We start from the raw sequence: 16953 nt of genomic DNA on the forward strand, positions 1-16953 counted from the left end.
CTATCCCAGGGAAGCTCTGGGAAAAAGGTCACTCATTGGAGGAGTCCTGTGTTGGACTGAAACAGCTAGGTCCCGGTACCACTGCCTTGCTTGGTCTGTGGCAAGAGCCCCCCCAGAGAAAAGCATGCTCTCAATTTCCATAATTTAGTGAAGTCACTGGCCACCAACCCCTCCTGTCTTGAGAATAGTGTGACCTCAGCTTGAAAGCTAAGGTGGATCCTGGTGAAGTAGCAGCTGGTGGCTGCCAGCTACCCACACTCCTTGCAGCTGGATGGCACGTCTTGTCTTGAAGGGGGATCTAACTGGCACCTCCCCATGCCTGCCACAGTCCACCCCTTGCCTCTGTGGATCCATTTCCCCAAAAACACGCAGAGAGTGACTGTTCCAGTCTCTTCCTGAGGATAAATGTTGAAAGAGGAGTTTGGTAGGACCAACTAGAGCACCTTCCTGCAAATGGTTTTGGAACCACAACTGGTCCTCATTACTCCCTGCTTCATTCTAAATTCCCCTCACCCTCAACTGTCATCTTTGCTGGTCTTGGTGGCTTTTTTGATAGTATAAACCAAGCTCTCATTCCTGAGGGTCCTGAGCTCCTGGGAGCCAACCCTTCTCAGACCAGGGTTGCTGCACTAGTCCATTCAGTTACAGCTGGGCGAGGAGTACAGAGGGTGCCTCCAGTGGATCTGCTAAGTTCCACACACACTGCTCTTGCCCCCATCCTCTGACAGCAGGCTTACCTACTCTTGCAGTTCATGCTAAATTACCCTTGACTAGATGGTGACTTCTTGCCTACTGGTCCCTGAACACAAAGAGTCCAAAGTGCCCACATAGTAGCAGCAGACTGTAGTTCAATGGAATTCTTGCAATATTGCCTAGAGAAGGTATACACTCTCTGAGAACTAGGACTTCTGATGCTGTAGAACCCAGAGTTTCGGGCATGGGAAGTACTAAGTCCCTCAATGGTTTGTTGGGTGTGATGGTAAGTGGGGTCACTCCTGCCTCCACTCCTTGGTTCTGAAATCTATATATTCCTGTTGTAGACACAGCATCATACAGGCTTTCTGATTCAATAAGTATACCATGTGCAGGAGATGGTGGCACATCTTGGCAGGGTATTGTCTCCCACCTGGCGCTAAAGCAGGCAATGTCAACATTCCATCAGGCCAGCAGCTTCTAGGTGGTGCAGTATGTGATAGGAGACGTGGATCCTATGGCCATTGGCGAACTCTCTCTGATTGGGTGTTAACATGTATAGATCACGTATTCAGCAAGTCCATGTTGACAGATCATATGTTTTTATAAGTCCCTAGATTGTGTTCAGGACCCTGTAGGCCCAAAAGGAACCACATACCTAGAATAGGAAGTCTGTCCTTGTGTGAGTAAACTGCCGGTGCTTCTAGGAAAGAATGAGCCCACCATAGTGAATTTGCTATCAAGTGACGAGTTGGTCCTCACAGCCTCATCGGGGTCTCAGTATTGGTATCTAATGCTGGCAGGTTGGATAGTGAGAGTGAGCAGTGTCTAAGTTGGCCTTGGTAAGTGGGAGTGCATGTTGCTGGGTTCCATGCATAGCCTCCATCTTTGCCACCACTGCCACTTTGTGTACGCATTTTACCAGCACTGAGGTGGGCACTGGCAAAAGCTAATACAACAGGCTAAGTCATTTCGTCTACTTGATTGTTTAGTGCCTCTTCTGTGGTGGGTGCTATCTGGTGGGCATTAACATGTCATACAGTTTTTCAAGTTCTGTGTCCATTCTATATGCCCATCCACATGCCTCTACCCCAGACCTCCTAATCATCCATGTTTTTTCCTCCCAAACTCCTAATCAGCTGGCAGGCCATTTTCTGCTATTTCCATAAATATTTTCCCTGTCCTTCCTCACAAAGTGAATGATCCAGTGTACCTCAAAAAATTCTGCCTGGTTTTTACAGTAAGACTGCAATTTTTTTTCCCGTTTTTCAATGTCACCTTTGAGTGAGGGTCCATTTTCAGCTTGCAACTACAGAATAAGATGACTAATCAATAAACCAAGCCTGTGCATTCCTCTTCCTTCAGTGGATTATATAGGTCCTCCAACAACCACAGGGAGGGGTGATGTAGGTGCCACTGTTCAGACATGGTGGTTGGGATCATTGCTCTTGCAGTTTGCTTATGTCCTCCAGTCCAGCTTGGAACTGCTCCTGTATATATCATTTCCATCTTCCAATGGACGGCGGCCAATCCTACTAGCTTATGACTTGGTGCTTCCCACAGGACCCAGTTAAGATGGGCAATTCTGGATACAGCATCACTGGGTCTCAAAGTTCCGCGTCTACCAGGGCCCAGTAGCACAGCAGAGGCTGTTTTACAAAAAGATTCTTTCCTGCAGTTAGAACCATCTTGCTTCAGGGCCCCAGGGACCTGCACTGTGATTCTCTCACTGGGCCTTGTCATCTTTTCACACTGCATCTTCTTTCCCCCTACCTCCAGTACGTAAGATCTGCCACATCACATAATTTAAGCTGCTAATTTCTTCATATGTTTTTTTTTTTTTTCCTAATTATGGGCCATAATTTATATTTCTCTTTGTTTCCAGTACTTTTTTTTAACTGGATGTTGGGAATTATGAGTGTTATGTTGTTTGTTGATGGATTTTGTTATATTCCTGTAAATGGTATTGGGCTTTATTCTGAGTCACAGTTAAGTTTCTTGAAATTAGTTTGATCCTTCCAAGGCTTGCCTTTAAGCTTTTTTAGGGGAAGTCCAAAGAAGCCTTTGGTCTAGGAACAATTTGACCTCAAAACCACCCTTTGGAGGACTTCACCTGATGACCCATGCATTATGAGTTATTTCTACTATGGCTAATGGAAACCCAAACTTTTCACAGCCCTGTAGATGATCTGTAAATTATTTACTCTACTACTTTCCAGTTACTCATTTCTTGGCTTAGGTAGTTTCTTACACCTTCACTCAACCAAGGATTCTAGGGGACCCACTGCAGATCTACAGCACTATGTGTGTGTGCTGCTTCCTTCTCTCCTCTCACTTACTCACCTTGGCCTCCAGTAACACTGATCTCCATCTCCTCAACACAACAGGACCACTGGTCTCTAGCTTCCCCCTCCCTGCTTTGCTGCCTAGAAACTGCCTCCAGGCCATTAGCTTGAGCAATCATTGGACTCACCTCATTATTCCCCCTTCTCTCAGAGATCACAGTCCTGTACTATGAACTTTCAGTGTCTGAAAACCATTGTTTCATATATTTTGTCTGCGTTTTTAGTTGTTTAAGAGGGACGGGTAAATTGGGTTCCCATTTCATCATCATGGCCAAAAGCAGATGTTCACCTGAGGTGCTTAAAAAACACTGTTCAAGGCAATATTGATTATGGTTTACTGCCCTGATTGGAGGAGATGGAGTTTAGAAGCTTATACTCTTTCCCCACAGGTCAAGGAACAAATGTAGGGGTTATGCTGCCTGCCAAGGATGTCAGTCTCAATTATACATTCAGGAATTAGGCAGATAACCAGTCAGATAACCTGCAGGCCCAGGAGATCTGCTGTAAGCCAAACTTTGATTAGAACTACATTTACTTTCTAACCTCTGTATGCTCCCATTTTAATGGGAAGAGGAGGAACTGTAATGACACTTTGGGTTAGTGGGTATCAGATGTTAACTTGGATCCTGACGTATCCAGGTATTCCTCTTTCCCCAGGGTAGAGCCACCTGAGTAAACGGCCATAGATCCTTTAGAAAAAGAATGAGGGGATCATTACTGTGTACACCTGCTGAAATGTTGCAGGAAACTTTCCCCTAGGGTACAGTCACCTCTGCAATTAATGAGCTCTGGGTCAGAAAACTGAACTAGAAACTGGCAAGGAATCGTGTTTTTGTTTTTTAATTGGAGTGATCTCTCTCAGTCCCCTGCTCATCAGTTCTTGCTTGCTTTTGATTATAAAGCCTTACCCTTGTTGATTAGTAAGCTGTTTTGTCCCTAGGAATGCCTTGTTCTACCAACTATTTCCATGAGACTTTACAGGTCAGGGCCCCTTGGCTGCCATTTGGAGCTTAGTGGTTAACAGGATACTGATGGCACCCTGCCTTCTGTGGCTGGCACTCCCACCTGGGCTCTTCAAGGTCTTATCATCATCCACATTGCTCTCAGCAAGCGAAGTTCCATCACAGCCTTTCCTGCCAGCCCCAGCCTGCTGAGGAGAGCCACCGCTGAGCTCCTTCATGATGCTCAAGCCTGCTCACCAGTGCATTCCCAGCGGCCTTGCTGAAGGATGGGTCCCCTGGGCCTTCCCGTGGAACATAATTGTCTGATGGGTCCCCTTGCCTCATGTATCCATGCCAGCAGGCTCCCTTCCCTGAGCCTTCTCATTCCTTTCTCTATTGTTTGTCCCAGCCATTCAGGATTTCAACATTCTGATCACTCTTTCTAGGCTTCTATGAAGCCACCCTAGAGCAGTGAGTCTGTATTATCTCCTGGCATGTTTCTCATGGTGTGAAATCCTGTATCCTGAGAGCCCCAAGTCAATATACCCTCTCCTTTATCTAGTTGTAAAAACCCAGCCCCTTTGACCAAGCACCCTCGGGATCCAGTCCCAAGAGTATACCCCTGCCCCCTGCAGTACATGCCATCAGGTTAGGTGGCTCCTCTGGCATAGAGTCCATTTCTCCCTCATCAGACCCCTCAGCTGCAATCAGTTATGTTCTGACTTAAGTCTTGTTATAGGCCTGGTAGCCAGGAGAAGGGGAGGGACCAATCTTGAGGGACACCTGTTGCTTCATGGGGAAAGACCTTGGACACTGAATCCCCTTGTGTTAGGGGAGAGGCAGGGAGGGAGGGTACTGCCAGCTCTTCATGGGGAAGGGTGGGCCTCTTCTGCAGGCTCTGAATATTCAGGGAGTCTCCTAGGGAGTCAAATGGTTGGGAATATCCACTAAATGCCCCCATCCCATGTTTTAGGTTCCCACGTTTGATTCTGACTTTGATCTAACAGGCCTGGCTTGGTTGAGTATCTGTTGGCTGTTAGCTACCTTTACCATGGAATCCTGTGCTTGACCTTCAGCTTGCTCTGCTTGGCTACAGCATGAGATGAGGACTTGTTGGCAAGCTACCACAGAGACTCTGCTTCTCACACTTGGTTTTGTTTGTTAACTGACCTCAGTTTTTCATTATCCACTTGCAGGATGTCAATCCAGCTCAGCAATAACCATGGAAGCCCATTGTCCTTGTCTCTTTCATCCACCCTTCCCACATTTGAGACACCCAAATCACCCAGCAGTCATTGCGTTCCCTTGTAGCAGCATGCCATTTCATCTGCAGTCTTCATCATTGTGCCAGGGACTGTCTGTGTCACCTATCCACCAGGGATGGGGGCCTCCGAGCCAGCCAGACAGTGAGTCACTCAGCCTGCTAATGCTGTCTTACCACCTACATTCGTGGGCCACTGGTACCAATTGTGCCAATTTTAGGCTGAGATGGAGTTAGGAGTACAAAACTGGTGAAGTGACATCTCTGAAAGGAAAAGGGAAAAGCAGGATTGAGCAGAGGAACTGTAGAATCTAACAAAGTCTCTACCAGCCCACCAAAAACCTCCAGAGCAGAGGCTGTTTATTAGAGGGGTTTCAAGCTGGTAGAAATGACTAGGTCTTTTTTTTTTTTTTTTTTTTCTTCCTGAGATAGAGTCTCACTCTGTCACCCAGGCTAGAGTGCAGTGGCATGATCATGACTCACTGCAACCTCCGCCTCCTAAGCTCAAGCAGTCCTTTCACCTCAGCCTTCTAAGTAGCTGGGACTACAGGCGTGTGCCACCACACTTGGCTAATTTTTAATTTTTTGGACAGACAGTCTCACTAGGTTGCTTTGACTGGTCTTGAACTGCTGGGCTCAAGCAATCCTCCCACCTTAGCCTCCCAAAGTGCTGGAATTACAGATGCGAGCCACTGCACCTGGCCTAAATGGCTAGGTCTTATACCACCACCTTGCTCAGTTATTGGCTGGAAGTTGCCAGAAAAAAAGCATGCTGTCAGCTACCACTGCCTTGCTCAGTTTTGACTAGGTCCCCCTCTCTCCCATAGAATAGTGTGTCCTTATCTTGAAATCTGGTGTGGACCCCGAAGACAGTAACAAGAGAGACTGTCAGCGAACCACACCCCTCACAACTGGGCGGCTGGTACTTTCTTGAAGGTAAATTTGAGTGGCACACCTCACGTTGTCTGCCACAACTTCAAATCCCAGAATAAAACTGACCATGCTTTGGTCATAGTAACAATTAAGTTCCAGAAACAATCAATGACAATTTCACATCAGTCACCTCACCTCCAAACCAGGCTTCTAAATCATGCTAATCGGCAGCGGCCTCACTCTGGTAACTGCATCTCCACAACTAAAGCTCGATCAACTCCTAAATGCTTTTGAAAGTCTGTTAATCCCTCCTAAAACCCTGCCTAAGGTCAGCAGTTTTCTTTATCAGGAGAGACCGTGCCCTACAAGACCGTGCCCTACAAGACCGTGCCCTACAGTGCTCTCTTGCTCAGCAAGCAGTGTGTGCAGCTTTTTGTTCTAGGTATCAAACATGGCCTCTCCCTTTTAACACTGTCACGTCTGCCCCTGGCTTTCATCTGACTCCTCCTCATCATTCAAGTCTCAACTGTCTCTTGAGAGGCCTTTGCTGACCACCTTATGTGATGCCCACCACACCCTACCTAACCACACTCTACCCCACTGCCCTATTTCAGTTCTTCATCATGCTTGCCAATTTCAAGTATCTTATTTGTGTTGAACTCCCTCACCCTCTAGAATGTAAACTCCATGAGGCCAGGGGCCTTATCTGTCGTGTTCACAGTGGGAGGGTGAATGAAATAGTTAAGGAGGTGGAAAGATGTTGTTGAAGTTAGTAAGGAGGAAGTCAGTGATGAGGGGCTTGGGACACAGATTTTCTTACCTTAGCAGAGTGCTTGGAACAGAGCAGGGGCTCCCTACAATGAGTTCAAGAATGAATGAAAATACGTGACAGTTCAGTGAAATGTTTAGGGGGAAAAAGCAAGATTTTTAGGGGGTTAAGTGGAGACTAGAAAGAAAGGAATGAATTCACTACGTTTAAATGGAGTTAAATAGAGTATTCTTGTGCAGTGGGGCAGTGGGGCAGTGGGAGGATGCGGGAGGGAATGTAATACATACAACAGAGAATGCAATGGTGGCAGCCACAAAAGACCATTTGATTTTTGTGTCCAACTGAATTTCACCTCTCCGGGCCTGACATCCTAGTGGTTCCACACAAGATAAATCTTTAACATTTTTATTGATACTATCTGGAGGGGATATCATCCAACTGACACAAATCCAAGGAAAAAAAGGAAATATGATTGTGATGCAGTGAAGAAGAGGGAAGTGACGTGAAATTTCCCTAGATCCTCACAGAAATAAAGACCGCCATAGTTATGACTAATTTATATGTTTACAGACTACTGTCCTCTGTTACCTGTGTATGTAGGTAAAACTTCAAGCATTAAAAAGGCACATTGGAAATAAGCTTCATTAATAGTAGTATTCTCAATAGAAGACACTAGACACGCACTTTACTTAGAGGTCATGTTGGTGTCTATGATAAACAGACGTTTTGCCTCTGACAGCGGAACTTCCTTTCATTTTTCTCATTCGTTTTCTTTGGTGGGTTCATTTTTTTGAATCAACCACACTTCATTATTTCTATTAAGCAATTTGAAAGGACTGTTGTAGCCTGCAGTGTAGTAAACCTTCTCATCAAAAACTTTTCCATCTTCCCTCAAAATGCTTGCTAATGTCAGAAGTTGTTCTTGATTCTTTTGGCCACTAGAAAATCCATCGAAAGACCTACAAAGGAGAAAGGAAATAACCGTGAATGATTTTAATACTGATGTGAATGTCAGTCTGAAGCAAAAAGCGGGTGCTGGTACCGTGAATGCTGGGTGAAGTGCAACTTCAAAGTTACTCCCTCTGGGCCAGGCGAGGTGGTTCACGCCTGTAATCCCAGCACTTTGGGAGGTCGAGGTGGGCGGATCACTTGAGGTCAGGAGTTCGAGACCAGCCTGGCCAACATGGTAAAACCCCATCTCTAATAAAAATACAAAAATTAGCCAGGCATGGTGGCAGGCGCCTGTAGTCCCAGTTACTTGATAGGCTGAAGCAGGAGAATTGCTTGAACCTGGGAGGTGCAGGTTGCAGTGAGCCGAGATCATGCCACTGCACTCCAGCCTGGGCGACAGAGTGCAAGACTCTTTTTCAAAAAAGAAAAATAAAAAAAGCTACTCTCTGTCAGCAGATGAACTGACCACTCCTACCTGTGATTCCTGGTCTCCGTGTGACCTCAGCAGCACTGAGGAAACCCAGCAGGATGCATCCCCTCCTCCCATCTGTTGACAGGTGGATTTGGAACCTACACAATCTCAAGTGCTCTACCCTGTGCTTCTCAAACTTTTAATGTGCATACAGGTCACCTGGGGATTTTGCTACAATGCAGATTCAGGTCTGGGGTGGGGCCTGAGAGTCTGTATTTCTACCAAGCTTCCACACTCATGCCGGTGCTGCTGATCAGAGAACTATACTGACACCCCTGTAGAAGCCCCTTTTCCAGACTCAGTTTTCACTTGAACATTGCCCCTTTTTCCCTCTCCTAGGGAAAAGAATAAGCGCTGGATTACAGATGAATATGATATAGTTTTCACCTCTCTGAATGTATGATCCAAGGGAAGAGAGAAACATTTTGGCAGTTCTCTCTATACATCCTGAGGTTTTTGGTTTGTTTGTTTGTTTGAGACCAGGTCTCACTCTGTCTGTTGCCCAGGCTGGAATACGGTGGGACAGCATACTGCATCCTTGACCTCCTGGGCTCAAGCAGTCCTCCCACCTCAGCCTCCCGAGTTGCTGGAACCACAGGTGCACAATGGACTAATTTTTTAAAAAAATCGGTAGAGACAGGGTCTTACTATGTTACCCAGGCTGGTCTCAAACTCCTGAGCTCAAGTGATCCACCTGCCTTGGCTTCCCAAAGCGTTGGGATTACAGGCATGAGCCACCATGCCCGGCCTCTGAGAAGGGTTTTAAACAAGGACAGGATCAAAGTGTTGTGGGAGCGTTGAGGACATGATTCAATCTGGGGTAAGGAGAGTCATCTGAATTGGGCCTGAATGGAGGATGGTTTTGCTCAACAAAGAAAGGGGGGTGATAGGAAAGAGACCATAAATCTAAAAATACCAAGTGTTTTCAGAGCGAGGCATAAAATGAGGCCAGGAAGGTGAGTCAGAGCTAGAAGGCAGAACCCTGTGCATTAGCCTAAGGCCTTTTGAGGTTATTTCCAAGGATGTTGAGCAGAAATGTGCAACTTGATCAGATCTGGATTAGAATATAGGTAGATAGATAATAGACTGGTGAGGAAGGATCCAAGCAGGAGGTTGCTATGGGGATGTGGAAGAAAAGACGGTCAAAAGCTTAAAACAAAAGTGGGAAAAGAGAATAAAAGTTTAAGTATAGATTTTACAGTATATAAACAAAAACATCCTGAGATTAAATCATGACAGCACTGACCTAGCTGAGCTGCTGACAGGCAAGCATGATGAATTTGATTTTGAGGGTGAAGAATAAGAAACACTGAGAAACAAAAATTTTCTTAATATGCCTTCTTTGGTATAAGTTCTGTTATCAATGTGCCAGTGCAAAAAATCAATCCTACCACGCTTCAGATGAGGTGTCATCTTTCGAGGGTACAAACCATGTCTGTTTTATATAACAATGTCTACCCAGCACCCAGAACCATTCCTGGCATGCAGTTCCCTTTTAATCCTGCCAAGTGTAGGAATCTCTGCATGCACATGTATACAAAATAAAACACTGCAGGTGAGTTGATATAACTCTTCTGTTCTATCGTTTTCATGTCGATTGAATATAATTCTGAACCACGGGTTAAGAAACATTTTGGGCTAGGCATGGTGGCTCACGCCTGTAGTCCCAGCACTTTGGGAAGCCAAGGTGGGTGGATCACCTGAGGTCAGGAGTTCCAGACTAGCCTGGCCAACATGGGGAAACCCCGTCTCTACTAAAAATACAAAAATTAGCTGGGCATAGTGGGGGCACCTGTAATCCCAGGTACTTGGGAGGCTGAGGCACTTGAATCACTTGAACCTGGGAGGCGGTGGTTGCAGTGAGCCAAGATTGGGCCATTGCATTCCAGCCTGCGCAACAAGAGTGAAACTCTGTCTCAAAAAAAAAAAAAAAAAAAAGAAAGAAAGAAAGAAAGAAAGAAAGAAACATTTTGGCTCCTAAATGTATTCTTTATTTCCTTAATGAATAATCAATGCTTAGCATGTTCTGCCTGAAAGGAATTTGTTTTCAAATTCATTTTCCCTTAAAATCAAATATTGAACCCTTTAATTAGAAATAAGCTTTTGTTCTCTGAATGTGTGTTGTTTCACAATGATCTATTCATAGTTTTATTCAGAACACAGACAACATATATGGTGCCTGCCTTGCCAGGGGCTGGAATATATGGACATAGTAACACGCTGTCATATTCTTGAAGTTTCCGTCTATAAATAAGTCACTATTACTTAGAAGAAGAAGAATAGAAGGAAGGGCCCCAGGACAGAGTAGCTGGCTAGGTGGAGAAACTGAAGAAGGCATCACAGAAAAGGTGTCATTTGCACTGGAGGGTGGCAGTGGGCTCTCCAGAAAGAGTGAAAAGAGAGTGCTAGAGCTAGGAATGCCTGATGCTCATGTTCCAAGTGTTTTACACAAATTAACTCATCTGGTCTTCATGGCAACCCTATGAGATAGGTAAGTACTATGATCATATGCATTTTAAAACAAGGAAATTTTAGCAAGGAAAAGTGGACGAATGTGCCTGAGGTCAAAGGTAACAAGATGTGGAAGAACATGGCATGGTCCGTGAAGGGTGAGAAGCCCAAGTGATGGGAAGGGGAGCTGCTGGAGACAGGTCATAGGTGGCACATAGGAGAGCTGGGCCAGGTCATAGGTGGCACTGTGCACTGTGTCAACAATCTGAGCTTCCCTGGGGAAACAAGAGGAATCCGACAGAGATTTTGGGCTTTTGTCATTGTTGTAAGAAAGATCACAGTCCCAGTGTGGAAGAGGGGAGAAAAAGACTGGTGGCAGGGAAGATGGCTTGCAGGCTACTGAAGTGAAATAGTCAAGAAATTATTCAGTTGAGATCAATCAACATCCCAATATCCACTGGGAGTGTCAGGCATGTGCTGAGAACTAGGCTACACAAAGATGACTTAGTGCGGTCCCTAGAAGATGAAGACCCGAGTAAGTCACAATGGTGAAGGAGAGAAGGGAACAAATCCCTCAATCATTTTTGAGGTGAATGGGCCAGATGTGGGAACCAGTTGTCAGGAACAGTGTGCTGATGGTGACGGTAAATTCCTTGCTTAGGAAGCTGTCTTGACTGGGCATGGTAGCTCATGCTTGCAAACCCGATGCTTTGGGAGGCTGAGATAAGTAGATTGCTTGAGCCCAGGAGTTCAAGACCAGCCTGGGCAACATAGTGAAATCCCGTCCCTACAAAAAATAATAAATTAGCTGGGCATGGTGGTGGCACACACCACTCAGGAGGCTGAAGTGGGAGGATCCCTTGAGCCCAGATGTTCCCGGCTGCAGTGAGATATCATTATGCCACTATACTCCAGCCTGGACAACAGAGCAAGGCCCTGTCTCAGAAAGAAAAAAAAAAAAGGAGCCTCTCTGGCTGATGAGGCCCTCGACTGAGACAGGCACTATAAGATCAGAGAAGATTTGGGAATTGGGGGAAGGTTCATTTTTAGGGTTGTTGAGTTTGATTCCCCCAACCCCAAAGAGAGATGTCCAACAAGTAGGGAAATCAGATCTGGAGACACTTAATAGATTTGAGAATCATTTGACTCACGGAGTTGAAACAATATGAATGGATCGCCCAGAATAAGTCGGCTCTGAAATGAGGGTCTAAAACAGGCGTCAACAGCGATCCTAGGGTGGGGAGCTGAGGAGGGGCCAACAGAGGTAAAAAATGGGAGAGCAGAAATGACAAGAGAGTGACCCTCTGAAAGTTAAAGGATAAGCAAGTATTAACGGACCAGATTGGTCCACACATGACTGCTGTAAGGGTCACATGGGAGAGGACAGTAACCATGTGACAGATACAGAAGCACTGCTGAGGATGGCAAGGGCAGTCTAAGGAGAGGGTGGGAGTCATACTGGATCATGGTGGTTTGAGGTAAAGGCCATTCCGATAAGGACTTGGATGGAAATGAGGAACATTTATTGGAAGTTGGAGGAAAGGTGACCCTTGTCATGACATGGCAAAGAAACTTGTTTGTGTCCCAGTGTAATGTGGACAGTACAACTTGTGAATTATGAAACAGGATATTTGGGTGAACATTTTCTAAGCAAAATGGGAATGGAAGATGTGGCCTGGCTTCTCTTCATAGTTAAATACAAGAAGAGAGAATGTAAAGAGTAAATTTTTAATCAAAAGGGAAGCAGAACTTAAACATTTGGAAAATTCTTAGCCTATCCATATTAAAAGAAACGAGAAAGCTTGTTCCAGAGAGAACAAGGGTAAGGCCAAGCAACCCTTTGATAAGGAGATGAATGTGGAACTGCCATCTAAACAGAAACCAGGACCTGTTCTCCAGAATAATGGAAGAACGGTGCCAAAGGCATTTCAGAAATTACGAGCTGCCTCTCCCATCACATGCCAAGTTTCAGTGCCTGGCGGGGGCAGTACAATTTCAAAGGAGGGTCTTTGGGCACCTGGGGGGCCTTGGAACTCACTGCCAACACTGCCTCACCACTCTGTTCCCTGCATTCCAGTACAGCCCTCCTTGGATGCCCCAGGTTCAGCTCCAGTGGGCTGAGGTGTGGCCTGGGCTGCTATGGCTGTCCCCCCGGAAGGTGCAGGCAGTTAACCTCAGCAGCATCCATGTGGTGCCACCTCTGCCAGTACACGAGCTGTGGGGGCGTGGCTACCTCCACCTTGAAGGATGGAGCTGCCCAGGGCCTTGGATATGTGACCCAAGCAGAGGGCCACAGTGAGAGCAAAGCTACTGCAGTGAGTCCCCAATAGGGAAAATGGCTAACAGAGCCGTGGGAGCAGGGCACACTAGACTGGAAGGGCCACTGGTGTGTAATTTGAGCCTGGTAGGACTGCCCCTGGGGTTCCTCCAACTATGAGAGCTGCAGTGGGTTTGGGCCTCCAAAGCCATGGGCAGGGGCAGTTGAAGCCTTGGGGGCCCAACCTCTGTTCAGCAGAGCTTCACAAGTGGGACCTTCATCCCAGTGGGCCCAGAGGGAAAAGCTTTGAGTCACAGAAAATTAATCTGAAGATTTAGAACTTACTTGGAACCTGTTACCCATTTCTTTTTTCCCATTTCTTCATTTTGGAATGTGGTATTTGTCCTATGTCTGTCCTACCATTTTTTTTTTTTGGAAGCATATAACATGTTTGATTTCACAGGTTCATAGATGGAGGGGAATCGGCCTCAGGATAAACTGTACCTTGAGCCTCAGATTTGATTTTGATGATCTTTAGATGAATTTAGACTTTTGAGTTGATGCTGGAATGAATTAAGACTTTTGGGGCTATTGGGATAGAATGAATATATTCTGCATGTGAGATGATATGAATTTTACAGGGTCAGGGCAGAAAGCTATGAAGTCCATGTTTATGTCTCCCCAAAATTCACATATACATTTTTTTTTTTTTTTTTTTTTTTTTTGAGACAGGGTCTTACTCTGTCACACAGGCTGGAGTGCATTGGTGCAATTACGGCTCACTCAGCCTCGACCTTCTGGGCCCAAGTGATCCTCCTACCTCAGCCTCCCAAGTAGCTGGGACCACAGGCATGTGCCACCAGGCCTGGCATATATATATATATATATATATATATATATATATATTTTTATATTTTTTTTAGTAGAGATGGGGACTTGCTATGTTGCCCAGGCTAGTCTCTAACTCCCAGGCTAAAGTGATCCACCTGCCTCAGCCTCCCAAAGTGCTGGGCCTCAAAATTCATATTTTGAAAACCTAATCACTAATGTGATAGTATTAGATGAGGCCTTTGGAAAGTGATTAGGTCATGAGGGTAGAGCCTTGTAAAACATGTCCAATAAAGCTACCTTGCCTCTTCTACCACATTAGGACTTTTCTGAGAAGGTTCCATCTGTGAACCAGGAAACAGGCCCTTACCAGTCACTGAAACTGCCGGCACCTTAAACTTGAACTTTCTTGTCTCCAGAAATGTGAGAGACAAATTTCTGTTTTTCATAAACTACCCAGCCCATGGTATTTTGTTACAGCAGCCTGAACAAACTAAGACTTTTGTTTAAGGTACTTTTGTTCAGATCTAACTATATTGCAGTCTTTTGTTTTGGGGGCATATAATTTGCACCGTGTCTTATATGAAGAGCATGCAATAGACTCATTAAATGAAGTGATTATTATCTTGTGACAGGCCTCAGTAACATATACAACAAAGCCAGTAGGAAAACATCACAAAGTGCATTAGACCTAATTTTATGGAAGGGTGAAAAGCCTTTTGAAATTGCATTGGAGCTAAACTGTAAGTAAAACTAGCAGTCAGCAATGCTATAAATTATCTACCACTTACCGTACAAACACAGTCATTTCGGCTCTATCTTCAATGAAGACATCTGACTCTAAAGGCCTGGGCGGATCAAATTGCTGTTCAGAGGGAATATACAGGGAAATGGTAATAGTAGACTCACTAAAAGGACCTGAACCAGGCTCCACGTAGCTTGTCACTGGAGCTGTCATCTTTATTTTCATCTCTGTGACATAAAAGTGAAAGCAAATTTAGTGTATTTTTGACAGCTTTAAACATTTAACCTATTCTGTTTTGATCTGGGTTTCTTGATTTACTTCACATTATTGACATATTTACCTTCAAGATAATTTTCATCTTAAAACAGTAAGGCCAAAATTACTAAACTGCTCACTGCCCATATTAAACCACTTTCTGTAATACTGATATTCTGGGTTAATAAATTCTTAATTTTAGAGATAAAAGGGGAAATTAGAGATTACATGGTCAGTAAACTCTTTTTTCTTACAATCAGAAAATGAGGTCCCACAGGCTAAGAGACCTGCTAAAATATAAATAGCGGCAAAGCCAGACCAAAAGCTATGACTTGATGCTTCTAATCTTGGTACCTTCTTGCCTCCCGATGTCTCTGATCCTACCAGTCAGCAAATTATCTTGAAGTGTTAGCTATGGAAAAGGACTTATCACACGTTACACCAAACCCCAGTTCATCCAGCAAAATCAGAGAACAGAGGTTGAAAAGTAATACCCAGTGGAACTCTGGTCCTGAGGAGTCTTGTCTGAAAACAAGACAAGTCTTTGATGACTTGCTTATTTTTCTATTATAAAGGATATTTCTTTGACAAGCTAAAACTCAATAAGAAACCCAGGGACTCTTTCACAATATGCATAATTACACGGAAAACTGCTTTTACCTTTCTCATTTTTGCCTTGAATGTAGCTGTTCAGTCTCGTAAAGCCCGTCTGGATGGCTGAATCCCAGTCCATAGACTCCACGGACGTGCTGACCCACTTGGCTGGTCCATAGCGTCGGATCTCATAACTTCCGGGCTAAAGCGGAACAGAGAAAACTTCGAGAAGCAATTCTAAGAGGGTAGGAGTGAGATGCAAAAATACCGGTGCCATGATCTCGGGTCGACCTGCAGCCGGCCTGTCTAGGGGCTGCACCGCCCTGGGGTCCAGCCCGAGGTCCCCGCTCCTTAGGTGTGGGAGGTGCCCCTCCACGAGGTTCCCCTCCTTGCGATTAGGGACCGCAGCGGCCCCAACCCCACACGCTGGGGACTCGATTCACACTTTAAAGACAAGCACCTATTACACCCCCTCGCTTCGGAGGGTTCCACCACGCGTTCTGGGACGTAACCAGTTCCTCCTCGCCCTACCACCCCGCAAAGACAAGAAATTGAGATGGGTCCTGCGCTGGGGTAGAGGGGAGGGTAGACCTAAATGACCTGGGTTTCTCGTTTGTGTAGGATACGGGGTAGGGACTCGGACCATTTAAAGAATTCTACTTTTTACTTAACTCTATGGGACCCGCTGGCCTCATGGCAAATTAGCCCGAAGGCTGGCCCAGCCCCTCCGCTCCTGAGTCGGCGCCTACCTGGGAGCCCGCGTCCTCCGGGGCCTTCCAGCCCGGCGTCTCTACGGCTTGGGCCGCCGCGTCCTCGGCCGCCCCGGGGTCTGGCTGGAGCGGTTCGGCCATGGGCGGCGCCGGCGCTCTGGGAGCCTGGCCAGCCGCTCCAAGGGCCGGTACCCCGGGCCGTCCCACCCGCGTGTGCGCGCCCCGCCGCGGCCCCGAGTCCCCGCCCCGCAGACCCTGTTCCTCCTCCCCGCCGGGCGGGAGACCCGAGCCCGCCGATGCGCCTAACTCTGGACCGCGAGGGGGCGCCGCTACCAAGGCGGGGCCGGCTCACGACCCGGGACAGCTGCGGCCGGAGTTGCGCGCCCTGCCCTGGCTCCTCCGCGGGGACAGGGAACCGCACCTCGCTTCGGCCCGCCTTCTTTTGGGGCACCTCCCGCCCCCGTCCCTGCCCTTGTTTTTGAGAGAAAGGCAGGCAGAGATGGCCCCGCGGGCAGTCGCGGGTGGCGCTGTTTCTGTGCAACCGGTTTGGGCGCCTCTGCCGCGGCCCGGCCCGCGCTGGGAACCGCGGGCACTGAGCCGCCAAGAGGTTGTCCCAGCGCCGCCGCGAGCAGAGAAAGGCCGGAGGGGGTGCCTGGCGACCCGCCCCCCGTGGCCCGTGCCCGCACTCCTGGGGCTCAGCCAGGGCGAATGGTCGTACTCATCCCAAGAAGGTGTCCTAGGTACCAGACAGCTTTCAGCGTCCCTTGCGGAGGAGGTGGTGGGACCACAGACACATGGGGAGAATCTG

At 46.8% G+C, this 16953-nt stretch overlaps 1 protein-coding gene across 1 annotated transcript; it reads right to left on the reverse strand.

The window, feature by feature from the left end:
* Window positions 1-7566: 7566 nt before the first annotated feature.
* HEBP2 (heme binding protein 2) lies at window positions 7567-16577 on the reverse strand. The gene is made up of 4 exons (XM_050787424.1): window positions 16185-16577; window positions 15502-15637; window positions 14633-14813; window positions 7567-7841 (listed from the first exon to the last, which is right to left on the reverse strand). Exons 1-4 carry the CDS (start codon window positions 16284-16286, stop codon window positions 7643-7645), a joined length of 618 nt encoding a protein of 205 aa, XP_050643381.1. The 5' UTR covers window positions 16287-16577; the 3' UTR covers window positions 7567-7642.
* Window positions 16578-16953: the final 376 nt, after the last annotated feature.

This window comes from Macaca thibetana, chromosome 4, assembly GCF_024542745.1.
Source record: "Macaca thibetana thibetana isolate TM-01 chromosome 4, ASM2454274v1, whole genome shotgun sequence".
NCBI lineage: Eukaryota > Metazoa > Chordata > Mammalia > Primates > Cercopithecidae > Macaca > Macaca thibetana.